This window comes from Aspergillus thermomutatus, assembly GCF_002237265.1.
Source record: "Aspergillus thermomutatus strain HMR AF 39 chromosome Unknown NODE_156, whole genome shotgun sequence".
Lineage (NCBI taxonomy): Eukaryota > Fungi > Ascomycota > Eurotiomycetes > Eurotiales > Aspergillaceae > Aspergillus > Aspergillus thermomutatus.
The window spans coordinates 1-18,813 of NW_020798205.1; the positions used below are offsets into that span (position 1 = coordinate 1).

Genomic DNA, 18,813 nt, shown 5'->3' on the forward strand with positions numbered 1-18,813 from the left:
CTCAAAGATATCTCCCTACGTTCTGAAGCTCAGGATCGCGCCTCCCAATTTTTTCTACCAGGCTCCAAAGCAGACGCCAGCTGTGGATTTATTTGCAGCACCCAGTGGTCCTTACTTCTTTTATGGCACATTAACAGATCCCTTGATGATCATGGAGATTCTCGAACTGGATGAGGAACCGAAGCTACAGCCTGCATACATTTTGGGATATAGATGTAAGATGTGGGGTCAATATCCAGCCCTACTCGATTGTCCGGGCTCTGTTGTTGAAGGCGCAGCGTATGAGACTGGAAATTACCGTGCCGACTCTTGTCTCATCAGATACACAGATGGCAAGGAACCGTCAGAAGATCTCGGATACACGTTCAAGTTTGTTGGGGATCCGGGGGAACTGAGCGAGGGCGAGTTTGACCTAAAGGTCTGGTTGAGACGGATGGGAAGACAAGCAGCGGCTGATAAGTTGGAAGCTGCTAGAAGCGAAACCTAGTGGATAGCCTTTATTGATTCCATTAAGAACTCGTCAAATCTGGATCTTGGTGGAAGATGAGGAAGGTGTACTCCTTTTTAAGTATCTTTGGCTTTCTCAACCTAAGCATGCGGCATCCTGACCCGTCAAAGGAGGATTTAGCCCGCTCTCAGCCGAGAAATCTTCCACGGTTACAGTCCAGGAATGACCCCAACGTACATGTACGCATTTCCCTATCAAGAAGACACTATCACTGCCAACATAGGAACTCATGACATGGCGACCTTCTTCCCAGAAACACATAAATACGTCCAAACCAAACCACATACAGAAGACTGGACTGGACTGGACTGCACTACACTAATCTGGTTCAAATCAATGGTTGTCTAGTGGAACAGAGGCTACCCTCCCCTACCCCTCAGTACCCCTTCAGCTGCGCCAGTGCAGACCTATCTATCGCCGAGCAAGACAACCCAACCAAGCCCTTGTAGAAAATCTCTTACTGAAGGGGCTGGAGATCCGCTGTAAACCCTGACAATGATCTTGTTCAGGGAAGAGATGCCTCTGAACTGCGCATTGATTTCCAGCAATACCTCTCGAACGAACTTTGTATTGATCAGTTCCTCCTTAATCAGGCCGCCGGAATTTTGGCTATAAATGAGGGTTTCCAGTGTTTTCAAGTTGGTGCACTCTCTTTGGAGAAGTTGTAAAATCTGCAAGCTATCTTCTCTGATCCTGATCTCTCCTGATGGACCCTCTATCCTCTCAGTGGCCGGAAAGTCGATGCATAGGTGGGATAATAAACCTGCATTCACGGGGCCGATGCAGTTTAAGAAGGATCTTAGGAGGCTGCCTTGGCGCTGCGTTGCTTCCTGTAGCGTGAACTGATTCGTACCGTATAGAACCTCGTTGGATATCTGTCGATTGGTGTATAACAGTGCAAGCCACTCATCGGGTTTTTCGGGCGCAAAAGTCTCTATTGGAGATCCCGGGTCCTGAAAAAGATAGAGTGGGTGTGGCACGGTGAGCACTTGTTCATAAATATTATTGCGAGCGTCGATGGGCAAGCTAAAGAAATTAACAGCAGCTGAGGCCCTTTGCGATCTAGAACCCGACATGGTAGGAGAACGTTGAAGTGTTTGCAAGCGGAAGGGAAGTCGTAATATTCTGAGAGGATTGTTGTGCAGGGACAAGGCAGATCTTGCTGTCCCGCCGCTAGGTATCCGCTTCCATCAAAAAGTGTGCCCTGTTTCCGTGTCCGATATGTTGAGAGGAGGAAAAATTGCGGACAGAAATGCCAACGCATAACTGGGGGCAGCTGGGTGATCACTAATGACGGCCCCTGCTGCTTGAAACTTAGAGTTCCGCTGAACTGTAATTCAAAAGGGTTGACAGCTTCTTTTCTTACCTGATATCTATCAAGTTAGTATTCCATCTCATCAGTAAAACGTTGCTGACCAGAGCGAGCAGCCCGCCTTCAATCGCTCAGCGTGAAACATGCACTGCCAGCTCATTGCCTCTCAGTCAAGCGACTAATGCCCCTAGGGAGTCGACCAACACTGGGAATGATGAAGCTTAAGTTCATTTGAATGGCCTTGAACGAAACCTGAATACCAATCAGTCAACTCTTGGTGGTGAGAATGGCAGTGTTATTGTTTCTTCAGACCTTTGGAGTGCAGCATACCACAAGGCAATTGAAAATCTTGGGGAGGAAATAGACATTGCTATTTTAACAGGGAAGGATGTCAACCAGCTGTTCAGAGAACTCGAAGAGATCAAGAAGGATGTTACTAATAAGTCTGCCTTCTTGAGAGGCATAAGATATTTGCATTCTTTACAAGTACCCCTTAAGAGGTTTAAGCTAGTATTAGATCTGGTGAGCTCACTGACCAACCTTGACCCGAGTGCAATAATAGTTCTTAGTGTAGTCAGAGGCGTGACTGCAGTAAGTTCAGTTAATAAAGACTTTATGCATACGAATCTCAGTAGGGAATATACATCAGAAGTATAATGGCTCATATCTACACAGATCGCCATCAGCTTTGCAACTGCTGATTTGAATTTCGCAAAGCAAATTGGAGAAATGCTGGAGCAAATTTCTTATATCGATGATTGCGACACGCTCGGCCAGAAAGCGGATAGGAAAGATATTCACAAGGTATGGCGCGGTGATCTTTTCTAAAGCCTTTCTAATGTTTGCAGGCACTCATGTTAGTATACCAGAAAATCCTAGAGTTCTACAAAGTCATATTTAAGATATTAACCAGGAGAGGAGCAAAGCTGATATTAAAAATAGTGTTAGAGACGGACCACCTTCCAAACATTATCCAAGACTTCTTGAGATATTCCACTAGTCTCCAAAATATCGTACAAAAAGCGACATGGGAGATTGTAGAAGATATCAAAGCCATGCTCTATGATCATGAAAGTAAGTTCCCACACACTCCATCCAACCTTTTGTACACATTCTTACTTAACCCTAGTTGCTAGCTGGCTAGGCGGCGACAAGATGAGCCGCCAGACTTAATACCATGCTGACCTGCAGGATCTCAGAGCCGATCAGGCTTGTGAATTCTTACTAAAAAATACTATTTTCATTAACTGGTATGATGCTCTGGATTCTTAGTAGTTGGTTATCCTTGGCGATATGGGCTGGGGAAAATCTGTTGCTATGACATTTCTTATAGACAGGCTGAGTTTAAGAAATAAGTGTTAACTCCCTCAGCCCAAGATATGCTATTACTATTGCCATGATGAGGAGACTAGTAAGGCTGTCTATGTTATCTCTGCTCTGATTCTTTTGCTCCTTGAGCAGCTTCTAGGCCTAAAAAAGTTATTCTTTTAGTGGTATAAACAGGCCCAGGCTTCTGGAATTTTTAATCTAGTAATAAGTATTAAAAAATAGGAAGAGTTCCTGGAAAGGCTGCTGCAAGCAATTGATTGCCTAGTTTTTATTATGATTGACAGTCTGGATGAATGTGATAGAGCATCTTGAAACTGTCTTCTTAGGTTATTGAAAACTTTATTGCAAAATATTTTGGGGTTTAAAGCACTACTGTCTTCCTGTCCTGAGGAAGAGATCTTGGAGCAGCTGGATGAAATGGCTAGGATTGAACTGGGTCCTGATGCTCAGTGAGATGCCATTCTTGTTGAGAAAATAGTTGCAAGGCAACTGTCTTATCTATTAATGAATGTCAAGGCGCTCGTTATAGTATTCGATATCCCTACTAAGTATTCGAAATCCTTAGTATATAGTATTAGTATTCAATATCACTATTGTGGGTGTGTGGTGTTCCCTACCTGTGGCGTGGGTATATGTAAGGATTGTAAAATTTTGATGTGTCCTTTTTGTACAAATAGTCCGCCGTATTCACCACTGTATATGGCCTAAGGCCACGTACCTTTTGAGGTTGCAGCACCTTAACATCGATTCATCTATGAGACTGTGACCTCAGATGACAAGAGATATCCTATACAACAAATGGCCTACAGAAAACACTACATTCCACTCGAATCCAACCCAGTACTCTTCACGCATCTTATTCATCAACTAGGCGCGTCGCCTATTCTAGCATTTCATGATGTCTTGTCAGTAGACGACCCAGAGCTTCTTGCGATTACCCCACGTCCTGCGCTGGCGCTGGTTCTGGTTTTTCCAACTTCAAGCGACTATGAGAAGAATCTAGAGGAGCAAGGGAGATTAATATCAGATCATTACAAGACAGGGGAAGGTGAAAATGTCATGTGGTACAAACAGACAATCAACAATGCCTGTGGGCTTTACGCTATTCTTCACGCGGTTAGCAATGGCGACGCGAGAGATTTTATCCGTAAGTAGAACATTTGAAAATAGTGATCAATGGGATAAAAACCGTGTAGCCCTGAAATGTACCACTCATGACTTTTTAATTCACTTTTCTCCTGTCTTTGGAAGGGCTGTTGATGTTTATAATCTACTGACTCATCGGAAATTGTATCCTTTAGTTCCAGACTCTCACCTATCTCGTCTGCTTGAGGTATGCGCGTCACTAAATCCAATGGAGCGCGCCCGGGCCATTGAGGATGATGCCGATTTAGAAGCAGCCTATAAGACAGTAGCTCTGCAAGGCGATTCAGAGGTCCCTGAGAACCCTGAGGATGAGGTCGATTTTCATTATGTCTGCTTTGTCAAATCTCATAAGAATGGCCATCTCTATGAATTGGATGGAGATCGAAAAGGACCAATAGACAGGGGGCTGCTAGGTCCAGATGAAGACGTCATTTCAATGAGTGGACTTGGTGTGATCCAAGAGTTTGTTCAAAGAGAAAAGGAAAGGGGAAATCAGTTCAGTTTACTTGTTTTAGCGCCGCAGTAAGTTCATTACTTGGGACCAGTGAGAGGCCTACTGAGAAGAAGTTCATAAAGAATAACCACATGGTAGGCCTGCAAGCGCACCTAAGTGCGAAAGCCTTGCGCGCGAGGACCCCGCCGCATTCAGCTTACTAGTCAACCTCTATGCTGTAGATCTGTACCTGCATGGAGCAGCCATCGACAGGCCGAGCGACGAACATGTTTGGCAGTCGCACTTAGAATGGACAGTATGATTCAGCTGATTATTGGGTTGTCCGGTGGGATGGGGACATGCTTGCTCTCCAGCGGACGTTCATCGGATGGCCGTTGATGAGCATGAGAGCGCGTTGGCAGGAACTGCGATCTTGACGGATGTTACGGCGGATGGCGTCGCGGGCTCGTTGAGGTTCTCGTCTAGTGCATTGGATAAAATTGAGGAAGAAGAAGGGTATTGACATCGTCTCGTGGCCGGTGTGGCTGTAACCCTACAGAAGTGGGAAGAGAGCATGATGGGTATAAATTTGTTGCGGCAGGAGGATCAAAGGAGATCATAGACTTTGCTTCGTTCCTGCGTCATACACGCTTACGCCCAGACCGACTAAAATCTGATATGCTTGCAAATCTGAGACCGCTCTCTCTCCAGTCTCCACTACTGCAACCACGGAGATTGTCGGCCGCGCCTCCAGCGGCCAAAGGAGGGTAACGAGCTGAGGGGTCAGGGTCAGACAAGGAGAAATACTAAGGGCAAAGCCTGGCTGCCTGGAGAACAAGAGACCGCCTGCTTTTCAGTCCTGCAAACTTTTTTCTCAACCCCATCGCATCACAGTCTCAAATCTTCATTCAGGATGGAATCCCCGGCTACAAACCCAGAGATGATCCATGTTGTCTGTAAGGCTGACAACCGCCAACACGCTGTGGTGGCACTTGCTTCGTCTCCGGGTCAAGAGCTCCCTTTCTCGTCGCTCCGTGCGCGACCAATACTTCTAGGATTGACTTCCAACAACCTCAGTTACGCCCGTGGAGGGGATTTACTGCACTGGTATGCCGGCGCGCTGGTCTCCACAGCTACCGTGGCCACTGACAACCACCAGGTGGAAAACGTATCGGGTTCCACCCACCGCCCCGTCCCCATACAACGATCAGTCGTCCTGGGGCATCGTTCCGGCATGGGGATATGCCACCATCACCGAGAGTAGTGTACCTGGAATCACGCCAGGTTCCATCCTCTGGGGATACTGGCCAACCTCGACGACACCCACTCTCCTGCGCTTGGAACCCGGTGATCTTCAGGGTCACTGGGTGGAGGTTAGCAGCCATAGACAACAGCTGATGCCCATATACAACCACTATGAACAAGTACTCCCCGGAGAGGAAGAGGAGCTGGATGAGAGGGGGTGGAGTACGCTCTTCCGAGGGGTCTGGGTAGCGGGATACCTGCTGAGTGAGTACGTGTTTTCTCCTGACCCACGAGCACGAGAACCAGTCCACCCGCTTGGCGCGGCGAGCAAGCTTCGCTGGTCCGCGGATGATGCGGATCTCTCATCTGCCGTTGTAGTGGTTTTGGCTGCGTCAACCAAGGTTGCCCGCTCCTTTTCATGTTGTCTCTTCGATCGGCCCAGGTCAAGTGGAGCCCTGGGATTGGTACAGGTTACTTCATCACCCGGTGCTTTGCAGGGGGTAGCAGAAAAGAGAGGCTGGGGGGATGTGTCCCGGGCATTGGAATATACAGAAATCCACCGAGCAACCGGGTGGATTGAGGGTCTACAGCCATCAAAGGTGGTGATTATAGATTGCGGGGCACGGGACCATGTCCTCAGTCAGATATGCCAGAACCTTCGAGAGTCGGCGCTCCGGTCATGCAAAACTGTTATTGTGCAGGTGGGCAGTCAACAGAAGGTTGGACTCTATGATTTTTTATCCGAGGCATTCCCGTTTGACTTCTGTTTTCCAGGTGTATACAACAGAGGAAGCCCAGGCAGCTCGTGCAGCTATGCAATCATTGGGGAAAATCCAGTACAACACCTCTGGCGTCCAAGACACAGTCATCGACCGGGAGGGGGCTGCAACATATTTCGGAAAGGTCTCGCGCAGGTGGAAAGAATGGTTAGCAGACCGTGTCTCCACCGTCCCAGACATGCATTTAGTCTGGGGACAGGGCATCGCTGGAGAGAATGGAATCTACGGGGGATGGGAACGACTTTCAAATGGAGCAGTGCGCCCTAAAGAGGGACTGGTTTATGTCCTGTAAAGAGATCTCATTGAAGCATGTTCTATCTACACTGTACTTAGTCCTCATGAGCATAACATCTTAAGGAATAGTCAACTGCTCAATATCATGCCATAAAGACAAACTTCTACACCGGTTACGTCCCAGAGAAGCGTGGTGAGTAAGAACTTGACCATGAAAAGCGTGCCCCAGGTCCAAGCTCTGTGTGTATGCACTGAATGGGAATGGGGGGCAATATTCACCAGTTCTTTATCGCAAGCTGTGATCTTTGTGACATGCTTTTGTTAGGCACTGGGGTTTGCTTATTACTAATTACAATTAAGAATGGATCTTCCAGTATTTCCTAGGACTGCTAGTCTAGGGTAGTTTCTCCCAGGTTTATATCAGGATATCTTTTCCAACAAGACGAAAAAAGCAATCTGTTAAGTGTCTATAAGTCTCACCCGTGGCCTGTTACTGTAGACGGCTTCTTAGTTACTGCTAATATTATCATGTTCCTCTGGCTCTAGACCTCTTCTGCATGTTTAGTTGATTATTTGGGCTTATTCCTGGTAGATGTGGATGTAAATAAGCAAGTATTCATGTCTTCCTATTAGGATTATGCCTTTGTCTGATTTCAAATTAAGACAAGAATCCTCTATATCTTCTCAGCGTATAGAAAGGAGCCTGATATAGACAGGGATCCGTGGTACCTGTAAGCCGAGAGCTTAAAATGGCTGGAACAATCGTAATTCATGTCACGATTGATATAGCCTGATCTGGTATTTACATCTTGGCCTGTCTTACAGCCAATGCATTCGTAAGAGACAGCAGACGGTCTCGCTCTTCGGGGGTAAATTCCCGTCTATCTGGACCTCCACGGCTGCCATCTCCTCCCTTCCGGCTCTTCTCCCCAGTGAAGATGTCTTGCCGAGGACGGTCTTTGTACTCGGTATGGAACCTCCATTTCTCAGTCAACTCCGGGGACAATTGTCTCTGGAACGACTTGGCAATATATTGTCCAATGTTAGGGAGGAACTTAAACGCACTATACCAAACGTTAGTATCTTATTGTGTACTTGGGTGGTGTACATACTGCCCGGTCCCGCCTGTAGCAATGAACAGATTGGGATGCTCAGGGTGATAGTCGAAGATAAAGTCGCCCGTCGGCGTCTCATTATACCAGCACAGGCATGTCTTCTCAAAACCTCTGTCCACCAGCTGAGGTAGGATCTCCTTGAGGCCAGCAAGGAGTCTCTGCATACCTTCCGCGGGGATGAAGTTTGCCCGGGCAGAGATGGCCCGACTGGGTGGGGAGGATACTTGCTGATCCGACGACAATGTGTATCCGAAACTGTGGCAGGCGACCTTGAGATATCCGGTCTTTTCGTGCGGCGGAAAGCTGAAGAATCCGGTGGAGAGATTGAAAATAATAGGCAGATCTTTGAGCGCCTTGACCTCCTGTGGTGTAAGCCGCACAAAACCCACAATCTGCGCCGTTGCCACCATTGAATTCCACGAGGGAATCAGACTAGCTGTCCATGCGCCCGTCGCCAGGACGAACCTGTCCGCTGCGATCCGTCCGCCATCGGCTGTCTTGACTGCTGTAATGGTGCCGTCCGAGCTCTTCTCCAACCCCGTAACCTGGCCATGGGGACCCGTCACAAACGACACCCCAGCAGCAATACACCGATCTCTCAGCTCCGCAATCGCGACGCCTGCATCCGCCCACCCAGCGGCATTATTATAGAACCCCTCGAATCCCTCCCCAATCGGCGTCCCACTGACAGCCGGGAACCTCGCGTTCAGCTCCGCCGCATCCGCCAACCCATGCCACTCGGCCCCCATCCTCGTCAGGATCTCCTTCGTCTTCCGGATGAAATCCGACCCCCCGGCCTGAACAAGCCCAGCCGGACCTGTCCTCTGCGCCGTCCACACACACGGCGTGCGGTGGAACGAGTCCGCATAGTCAGGGCTGGTGTTCCACAGATCGTACGCTTCCTTGCCCAGCTCTGCGTATACGGGATCGCCGTAGTCGAATCGGATCACGCGGGAGATATCGTTGCTTGACCCGTCGGGCACTGGAGGCATGTGTCTATCCAGAACTGTTATCGCGGTGAAGCCATCTTGAGCGAGGTTGAGGGCGGTCGAGAGGCCGAAGACGCCCGCGCCGACGATGGCGATGCGTTGGTTCTTGTCCATGGTGTATCAATTCGATAGCAAGGATAGAGTTCTTCACAGGGACAACGATGCTATTATTACTTGTGGTCTCTCATTGGAGGTGTGGGGTTGTATGGACGGATCGGGCAACCAAAACCGAACCGTCTTGGCACGGCTGGCGAGCCGGGCCCACAGGAGCTGCAGCGTTGCTTTCAGATCGGCGGTGGAATTGCACTCTTCTGTTTATGGGGTGTCTCAGGTGCGGGTTATGCTTATCTGTGTGGTGGAGCTCGCGGGGTCCCTTGTGTAGAGAGTACGTTGGGCAGCTGCGTCTGTACTTCACTCTGACCTCAACCTAAGATGATCTTCGAGTGTCTTTTGTTGCTCAGCTAAAACGTCGCCGGGTCGTAGACTGGGGTAGAGGAATAGCAACATTCGCAGACGGTTTTAGTTTATGTGGAAAGGTAACAACAAGAATCCAAAGAGTATACTTTCCAGCAGTCAGGGCATGGTTTGGAGCTCCTACAGGGAGTAAGACACACCATGCCAAGCTGGGAAACATGAATCTACCGTAGTACGGGACAAAATAGGGAATAGTTAGACTATCTAGCGCTTAGGGTATAGTGTTTACAGCTTCGTCGTACCGACTTGGCTATGATTACTGTCGGCATCGGAAGACATTCATAGTTCAACTCCATCGGGCCACCTATGACAAAGGGATAGCATGCCTTTTTCTGGTAATGTCAGTCTATAGTCGTACGTCTGATGTCTAGACTTCACATAGATCTAACCACAAAAATAGCACTTAGCACCTGCCAACCGGCCACACGGTGGAGCTCAACCGTGTCCGGCGCCACCGTCTCACATCGTCCGAACCTTCGAAGCGGACGAGAAGCGTACGCACGTTCCAAAGATCATAGGCACTCATGATGTTCTAGGCTGGTTGATTGTGTGGCAACTATCTGAGAGCATCACGATGGTATCACAAGACTCCGGCAGGTAGGTTGAATTCTCCGTCTCGGTCTCTGATAGCTATCATTCACTCCGATACTGCGGTTCTCCAACCGTTTCCGCTTATCGAGGTCTGAGTGCGAGATGATGAAGTAAGTCAAGTAGTGTTGGACGACGTGTTGCAGCTATATATAAGTCTGTTTGTCTTCGATGAAGAAATCCATCCGAGCAGCAGCCACTCTAAGCAACCTCAACCTGTCATTATATTCGAAGAAAGAAAGCGGTCTTCTCTATCTCATCCACCAAAATGGGCTCCTTATGGAACTACCTTGGCCTTGCCTCCGCCTCAACCAATGACGAGAAGAATGCCATGCGGGCTCTGCCGTCCTCATGGTACACGTCTCAGGAGATGTTCGAGCTAGAACGCCGGGCGATTTTCTCTCGCAAGTGGCTCCTGACCACTCACAAGCTGCGCCTCCCTAACACCGGGGACTGGTTACGCTACGAGGTCTCCGGCTTTCAATTTGTTCTCGTCAAGGACCGCGACGGAAACATCAACGCCTTCCACAATGTCTGCCGCCACCGTGCATTCCCCGTTGTCACCGAAGAGAAAGGAACAGCCCGCATCTTCGCCTGCAAGTACCACGGGTGGTCGTACGGACTAAACGGCAAGCTGGCCAAGGCCCCGGGATATCAGGACCTTGAGGGCTTTGACAAGAGCAAGAACGGCCTCCTGCCAATCCACGTACATATCGACGTCAACGGCTTCATTTGGGTCAACCTTGATGCCGGCGAGAAGCCCGAGATTGCATGGGAGGATGACTTCAAGGGAATCGATGTGCTGCCCCGGTTTGCGGATGTCAAGTGGGACGAATACACCTTCGACCACACTTGGGAGCAGGAGGGCGACTATAACTGGAAGATTCTCGCGGACAACTACAACGAGTGTTATCACTGCGCGACAACGCACCCTGACATTCCGTCCATTGCCGACCTGAGCACCTACTCTGTCGACACCAAGGACGGCGGCATCATCCACGATGCGCACAGCAAGCCCGAGCAGATTGCGGCCGGATTGAAGATCGCCAGCACATATTACTTCCCCAATGCCTCCATGACCGTTTCGTAAGTCTCCATTCCTCGCACCTACTAAGCATAAACCCGACTAACTGAGTACAAGTCCCCACTTCTTCTTCATGCAGCGCTTCGTCCCCCTCTCGCCCACCAGATCCATCATGAAGTACGAGGTCTACCGGAACAAGAACTCCTCGGACGAGGACTTCGAGGTGATCAACCAGATGTACAAGCGCATCATGTCCGAGGACAAGTACCTCTGCGACCTGACCCAGAAGAACCTCAACGCCGGCGTCTTCGTCAACGGCGAGCTGCACCCCACAATGGAAAAGGGACCCCTGTACTTCCAGAAGGTGGTCCGGGATCTCGTGGTGGAGCACTACGAGCGCGAGCAGAAGGCGACGCAGGAAATCTGGCCGGCGAGACAGAGCCTGCCGAAGAATGCGACCGTCAGCGAGAAGGATATCTCGTTTTGCTCGAATCTGAGTTGTCAAGCGACTGAGTGCTGCTCCAGTGTGCCAGTGCAGCCGCCCGCGACTATTGCGTGGTAATTGCGTTCATGCATTTGTCGTATATTTCTAGTAATGAGATTGTCTTTAGATATGAGGAATGAGTTATATATTTGCCTATCACCGCTGTCTGTCAGGCTGTGTCGATGATCCTAATCCCTTGTCTTCATTAGAAACCGTACTTCCCACTGGGTTCTATTGGCAGAAGGCAGGGTAATTGATCCTCAAAGATCATCAGAGATGCATATTATCGGACTGTTAGAGGATCGAGAAAACCGAGATGGATTCCCTGATTCGTCTTGCCATGAGGAGTCGAGCGGGGGATATCCGTCCTACTAGCAAAACAAGCTAGAGAGAGAGGGGAATGCGGGACAGCATAAACTTCCATAACTCGAACGATAGTCATGTTATTCTCTTCTGATTGGTACAGCCTATTGATAGCATTCTTATGGCACCATCCGCCGTCCAATAGGCCATTGTTGTGTCATACCTTGCCACTGATAGGACGCTTTGTGGAAGATCTAGCCAGACATGGACAACACTTCCCTGGTAGCTTAGCTTTTCCATTCATCTACGCAGTAATCAGGGCGATATCACGAGGCCAATCATGCAGGCCTTCTGTTGTCAATGCTCGATTTCCAGTTCCCCGCGCGATTGTGTCCCTTACTTGGACGGTTGATCTCGCTCCTGAGTCTTGAATGTCATCATCATCATCATCATCATCTTCTTCTTCTTCTATTGCTCAAGTATTCGCTCGATACAGTTTGCGAACTCGTTTGATTTGTTTAAGTTCATCTCGTTATAATTATCGTATCTATAATAAGTAATGACCCCACCAGAAGGCACTCGGCGAAGGCTTCGTTCCAACCACGCGTGTCTGAATTGCAGGTTAGCACCTTGCTATTATCCTCTACCGTCAGAGACTGAAGGTGAAAAGGAGAAAAAAATCTCGTTGTCCTGGAGAGAAACCCGCGTGCTCGTGCTGTGTACGGCTTAATCAGTCGTGTTTCTACCCACCCGTGTCCAAGCCAGGGTCAATAGGTGGCCAATCTGTACGAACCCTCTTGCTCGACATGAGCCGCGCTAATGAGATATAGAAGGACCGACTCGCCGAGCTCGAAGAGAAAGTGAACCTCATTCTAAAGGGAAGCTTGTATGTATTGCCCGGATCTGCTGCGACCTATTGCTCAGCCTGGCGCAGACCAAGCCGGGGAAGGGACTCAGCTCTCGAAGACGCCAAGGACCTCACAGAAACAACATTTACACGGAATAGCCAGCCTCAGGCTCGTCGCGGCTCGAGCTACAGCGACCCGTCTCCCCCCAATTTTGGTTTCGATGATGCCAGTCCCCAGCCTTCCTCGTTGGCCGTTGTCCGAGCCGTCGATCTGTACATGAAGTATTGCCACCGACAGCCCGTCTGGTGCTTTGATTTCGAAGAACACGGGGATCTGGACTCTTTACCAGAAGAGCTCATCTGTAGTATCATTGCGCTGACGGCACGGTTCTCGCATGAGGGGGAACACGGGCAGCACCATGCGGATACGGCAAAGAGTTTGATTATGCTCCGGATTGCGAATGGGACGGTGGAGTTGAGTACGATTGAGAGTTTGTGCTTGCTGGCGTATTCTTCATTTATTGGTACGTGTTCCGAATTGACTTCAGAGTTCAGCCTGCGCCCAAGAACTGACTGAAGTAGATGGCGATATGCACCTTGGTCGATTTCACCTCGGACTTGCATTTCAGCTCTGTCGATCTGCTCTGCTTGACACGGAGTCAGCATATACCCCTGAAGACCCCCACACGGAGCGCAAGAAGAGGCTATTTTGGAGTCTACAGCTATTAGAACAGTCTTATGGTCGGCAGACCGGACTGCTGAGCATTCCCTCGGAGATCTGGCGTCCGGTGGACTACTTCTCAGGGAACGGGAAGGAGTTGCAAAGAGATAGCGAGAAGCCTCCCCCATTGCCTCGGGACACAGTCGGCTGCTCTGCGCCAGACGACACCGGCATCTGGAGCATGACGATTCACTTTGGCTGGGTCTGGAGCAAAGTACGCACCTACGTGTCAGATTGTGCAAACAACCGACTACGCGAGCCCTGGCGCCACGAGTCGATGTATTCCATGGTTCTTTCAGACCTGACGGAAATCGAAAATCGCACACCACTCTGCCATCGATACGACCATGTGCGGTTCTACGATCGCCAGCCGGACGAAGTGACGCTCAACCGCGCGTACTGGGTTCCTTGGCTCAAATTGCAGTTCATGTACCATGCGATTCTCACCGTCCTCAACCATCCTTTTCTGTACATCATGGCCTCGCAGCATAATCCCAACCTGGCCATTCCGAATAGTTTCTGGCGCCGTTCGTCGGAGTTGGTACTTCTTCATGCGACGTGGATCGTGCGCATGATTGACATGCTATCGGACAAGGACGTACGGCTTACGGATCCGTTCTTCGCGCATGTGGCTGCTATCGCCGCGACTGTGCAGCTGTATTACTGCTGTGCTGGTGATCCCAGACTGAAGTACAAGTCCCGGGCTGATCTAGCCCGCTGCAGGGATTTTCTGAGGTCTTTTGTCCCGTTTTCTCGGGCCTGTGCAGCGTTGGTATGTTTCCCGTCCCAGGCGATGAAGTCAAAACTGACAGATCAGAACCGAACACTCGATCGTATGACCCGGATTGCATCTGGCTCAGAGAACATAGACTACGATAACTGGGTCCCGTCCAAGATCCATCTGAACATCCCCTTGATGTGGGATATCCTCCAGTTCACCTGCAGCGACAGTTCCTATCCCGATGTCCCACCCGGAAGCCTCCTCCATTCCTCGCTCAGTGCTTCGGTAACCCGAAACGACACAGAGGAAAGCTCTACACTCGAAATCATCGTGACTACCTCCCCTGAAGTGACCGTCAACACTGCAGACGGCGGCCAGGGCGTACCCATGCCTCTTTATCGGACCCCGAATTCGTCAAAGGGCGACGGTACAAGCACAGCTACAGTTCCAAGGTCTATGCCTCCCGCAGACGCAGTGGTAGCTCCAATCGACAGCCTCATGCTCAACACGCCCTGGCTATGGGCCGATTCCGCGCAGTTTGGAGACGTCGATGATCTCGACTATAGCACGTCAGCTCCGGCAGTAGGCGATGTTGAGGGTTCGGCATGGTGGAATCTGGGAAATCTATAACCTGCATACAAGCGCCAAGCGTTATGAAGTTATGATTCACGACTCCAGGATCCTTCAGACTGTGCGCTCCGCTTATATTCTAGGACTAGGACTAAATGCCCTGCCGATACGCGCCTGTACAGCCTGGCCGTCAAGCCACGAATGCAACAGGACTCAACCCAGCGAGCCACCTCCCGTGCGGCTTGAAGGTGATCTTTCCATCAGCAAGATCACAGCACACAGCAACTCCCAAAGTCCTAACGGCGAGTACTACGAATGCAACGTCTCATCGGATGACATCCCAAAGCGACTGCCTCCGCCCAATTTTGATATCCTATGCAATTAATTGAGTCCCCATCACTACGCTCAGCCCCAACGCAGATTGTATAGCTAAGGTTCAATATTTAGGATCAAAGCACTTGCCGTTGTTCCAACGCCGTTTGCCCTCGTTTTGCAATCGGCTTCCTTGCCATGTTCATCTGCGTCCATGACCCCGACGATAGCAACGCGATAAGGTATGATGAATTCTAGACCGGTCCACGACATTGATATCAAAAAAGGGCGTGCCATGGGTGAGTGCAAGGGAAATAAACTTTCATTGGTATAATCGCCAGATTAAGCACAGGGACAAAGTAGCATAGATGAACCAGTAAAAATGCAAGAGGATAAGCAAAGGAATGCGATTCCCAAACCGGCAAACTTTTCCCATCTTAACCCCACTTGGACACTTTGTTAGATCATGGCATATGGAGTTATGGACTTGCTGGGGGAAGTCGAGCCCCCGGAGAATGCTGCTCTACGTTTAGATGACGAAAATCATGAGATATCACAGAGATCAGAAGATATTGGTCTATTTTTACTCCTCTTGTCTGGATCCCCGGCTCCCGTTCCATGGCCGATCATCTGGTCGGTTGGTGCGGTTTGGCAGCCGGTTCGCCTTTGCCGCATCCCACGATTTGTCTATCATTGTCAACACCTTGCACGGCTCTCTATTATCGAGTTGCGGGGTAGTAAGAGGATGACAACACGATCATGCACATACAAGTATCACCATGTAGAGTCAACAGCCAGGACCCAATGCACCATCAAAATGGCACCCTCACCACGCATCGTCATCATCGGCGCCGGTATCGTCGGTGCGAACCTCGCCGATGAGCTGGTCTCTCGCGGATGGACCGACATCACCGTCGTCGAGCAGGGACCTTTGCAGATGCCCGGCGGCTCGACGTCACATGCTCCGGGCCTTGTCTTTCAAACCAATCCGTCCAAGACGATGACCCATTTCGCACAGTACACGGTTGAGAAACTCCTATCTCTAGAGAATGACGGGCAGAGCTGCTTCAACAAGGTCGGTGGCCTGGAGATCGCCACCACACCGGAGAGACTCGAGGATCTGAAGCGGAAGCATGGATATGCGTCCGCGTGGGGAATAGAGGCACGACTCGTTACGCCAGAGGAATGTACAAAGCTGTACCCGCTTCTGAACAAGGAAATTGTGCTTGGGGGTCTGCATATCCCCAGTGACGGTCTGGCGCTTGCAGCGCGGGCAACACAACTGCTGATTGAACGGACGCGGCAGGCAGGCGTGCGATACCTGGAGATGACTCCCGTCACCGGTATCGAAAAGACGAAGAATCGCGTCACCGGCGTCAAGACGTCCACCGGAGTCATCGGGGCGGATATCGTCATCTCCTGCGCAGGGTTTTGGGGCGTCGAGGTGGGCGCCATGGCCGGCGTGCCAATCCCCCTCCTACCTCTGGCGCACCAGTACGCCAAAACCACCCCTGTCGCGGCGCTGGCAGGTCGCAACATCAACAACCGCCCCAACGGGCTGAACGCCGCATTCCCCATCCTCCGTCACCAGGACCAGGACCTCTACTACCGCGAGCACGGCGACGCATACGGCATCGGCTACTACGGCCACCGCCCAATGCCCGTCGAGGCCGCCTCGCTCGGCTTTACACCCAAGCAGGTCGACGAGAAGAACATGCCGTCCAGGCTCGACTTCACAGCCGAGGACTTCGCACCGGCCTGGACAGAAACGCAGAACCTCCTCCCCGCTCTCCGCCAATGCCAGATCGCCGACGGCTTCAACGGCATCTTCTCGTTCACGCCAGACGGCGGGCCGCTCGTTGGGCCCGCCCCCAATCTCGAAGGCTTCTTCGTCGCAGAGGCTGTGTGGGTGACGCACTCGGCGGGGGTGGCGCGCGCACTGGCCGAACTGCTCACCCAGGGCTCCTCGAGCATCGACCTCGCCGAGTGCGAGCTGTCCCGGTTCGAGGAGGTGCAGCTGAGCCGTGCCTACGTCAAGGAGACCTCGTCGCAGAACTTCGTCGAGATCTACGATATCCTGCATCCGGTGCAGCCGCGTGAGTCGCCGCGGCAGTTGCGGGTGAGTCCGTTCTACGTGCGGGAAAAGGAATTGGGCGCGTTCTTCCTCGAGCTGGGCGGGTGGGAGCGGCCGTTCTGGTACGACGCGAATGAGAAGCTCGTTCAGTTTCTTCCGCCCGCGTGGCGGCCGGTTGAGAGGGATGCCTGGTCGGCGCGGTACTACTCCCCCGTGGCGGCGGTTGAGGCATGGAAGACGCGGAACGCGGTGGCAATGTACGATATGACTTCCTTCCACCGGTTCGAGATGTCCGGGCCCGGTGGGACGGAGTTGCTGCAGCGGTTGACGACAAGCGATGCACCGGAGCTGGGACAGATCACTTACACTCTCCTCCTGAACGAGCGGGCCGGAATCCGCAGCGACATTTTTGTGATTAGGCTCGGGGAGGAACTGTTCCAGATCGGCGCAAACACAGCGATTGACCTTGCGTATCTCTCCCGCGAAGCTCGGCGACAGTCACAAAAATCTCCAACGCAATGGGTTCAGGTGCGCGACGTAACAGGACACACCTGCTGTCTCGGCCTCTGGGGCCCTCGCGCCCACGATGTCATCCGGACGCTAACGACAGACGACCTCTCCAACACTGGACTGCCATATATGCATGCTAAGAACGCCACCATCGCCGGTATCCCCGTCACAGTCCTCCGCAAATCCTACGTCGGCGAGAGCGGGTGGGAAATCCAGACGAGCGCCGAGTACGGACTGCGCCTGTGGGATATTCTCTGGGTTGCGGGCCAGCCGCACGGTCTCATCGCCGCGGGACGCGCGGCCCTCAACGCCCTGCGACTGGAGAAGGGGTATAGGACTTGGGGGGTGGATATGAACAGCGAGCATGACCCCTTCGAAGCGGGGGTGGGTTCCGCGGTGCAGATAAATAAACAGGTGGACTTCGTGGGTAAGGCTGCGGTGCAGCGACTTGCAAGGAGACAACCTGTGCGTCGTCTGCGGTGTTTGACAATCGACGATGGACGGTCGACGGTGATGGGTAAGGAGCCGGTGTTTTGGAACAACAAGGCCGTGGGGTACGTGACTACCACTGTGTTTGGGTATACGATTCGCAAACCTATTGCGTATGCTTGGCTTCCTGCATCGATCCAAGAGGGCGAAGGGGTGGAGGTGGAATATTTTGGGAGAAGGATTAGGGCTACGGTTACGAAGGAGCCGGTTTATGATCCTAACGACCGGGTGCTTCTGGGAGGAGAAATCTTTGCTGGGGCCGAGGTGAAGCCGTTGAAGCATCTTCTGTAGGGCATGTGCTCTGTATGCATAGCAAATCCAGGGTTTTCTGAATGATAATGATTATGATTCATCTGCTTTGTATCAACCCGACTATTTTTCGCATAATCGAATTTTGGTTCCACTAGGAGTCACTCTCAACGCAGGATTTGCGAATTGAGTTCGAATTCTAGGCAAGGCTCAAGGAAGAAGCCGAATTAGTGGAATTGACAACGGTATAAATTATCGCAGGATATGTAATGCTGTCAACTCAGATCTGGCCGTCTTCGGCGTCGCTTCCTGCGGGCCAGTACAAGATTCAATCTAACTTGCAAAGCCCATTGTGCT

At 51.2% G+C, this 18,813-nt stretch overlaps 4 protein-coding genes across 4 annotated transcripts; 3 read left to right on the plus strand and 1 right to left on the minus strand.

Annotated features, from left to right (window-relative positions):
* Nucleotides 1-5,641: 5,641 nt before the first annotated feature.
* CDV56_101062 (DUF2855 family protein) lies at nucleotides 5,642-7,044 on the plus strand (the record flags this gene model as incomplete). The annotated part of the gene is made up of 3 exons (XM_026754681.1): nucleotides 5,642-5,835; nucleotides 5,888-6,692; nucleotides 6,748-7,044. The coding sequence occupies 3 exons, from the start codon at nucleotides 5,642-5,644 to the stop codon at nucleotides 7,042-7,044; spliced, it is 1,296 nt and encodes a 431-aa protein (XP_026612766.1).
* Nucleotides 7,045-7,788: 744 nt separating this feature from the next.
* Nucleotides 7,789-9,204, minus strand: CDV56_101386 (NAD(P)/FAD-dependent oxidoreductase; the record flags this gene model as incomplete). Its single annotated transcript, XM_026755005.1, has 2 exons — nucleotides 7,789-8,050; nucleotides 8,099-9,204. The coding sequence occupies 2 exons, from the start codon at nucleotides 9,202-9,204 to the stop codon at nucleotides 7,789-7,791; spliced, it is 1,368 nt and encodes a 455-aa protein (XP_026612767.1).
* A 1,216-nt stretch (nucleotides 9,205-10,420) lies between these two features.
* Nucleotides 10,421-15,207, plus strand: CDV56_101756 (putative C6 transcription factor; the record flags this gene model as incomplete). Its single annotated transcript, XM_026755375.1, has 7 exons — nucleotides 10,421-11,238; nucleotides 11,294-11,656; nucleotides 11,710-11,734; nucleotides 12,794-12,849; nucleotides 12,898-13,334; nucleotides 13,393-14,860; nucleotides 14,931-15,207. The coding sequence occupies 7 exons, from the start codon at nucleotides 10,421-10,423 to the stop codon at nucleotides 15,205-15,207; spliced, it is 3,444 nt and encodes a 1,147-aa protein (XP_026612768.1).
* A 744-nt stretch (nucleotides 15,208-15,951) lies between these two features.
* Nucleotides 15,952-18,498, plus strand: CDV56_102507 (GcvT family protein; the record flags this gene model as incomplete). The annotated part of the gene is made up of 1 exon (XM_026756126.1): nucleotides 15,952-18,498. One exon carries the CDS (start codon nucleotides 15,952-15,954, stop codon nucleotides 18,496-18,498), a length of 2,547 nt encoding a protein of 848 aa, XP_026612769.1.
* Between the last annotated feature and the right edge of the window lie 315 nt (nucleotides 18,499-18,813).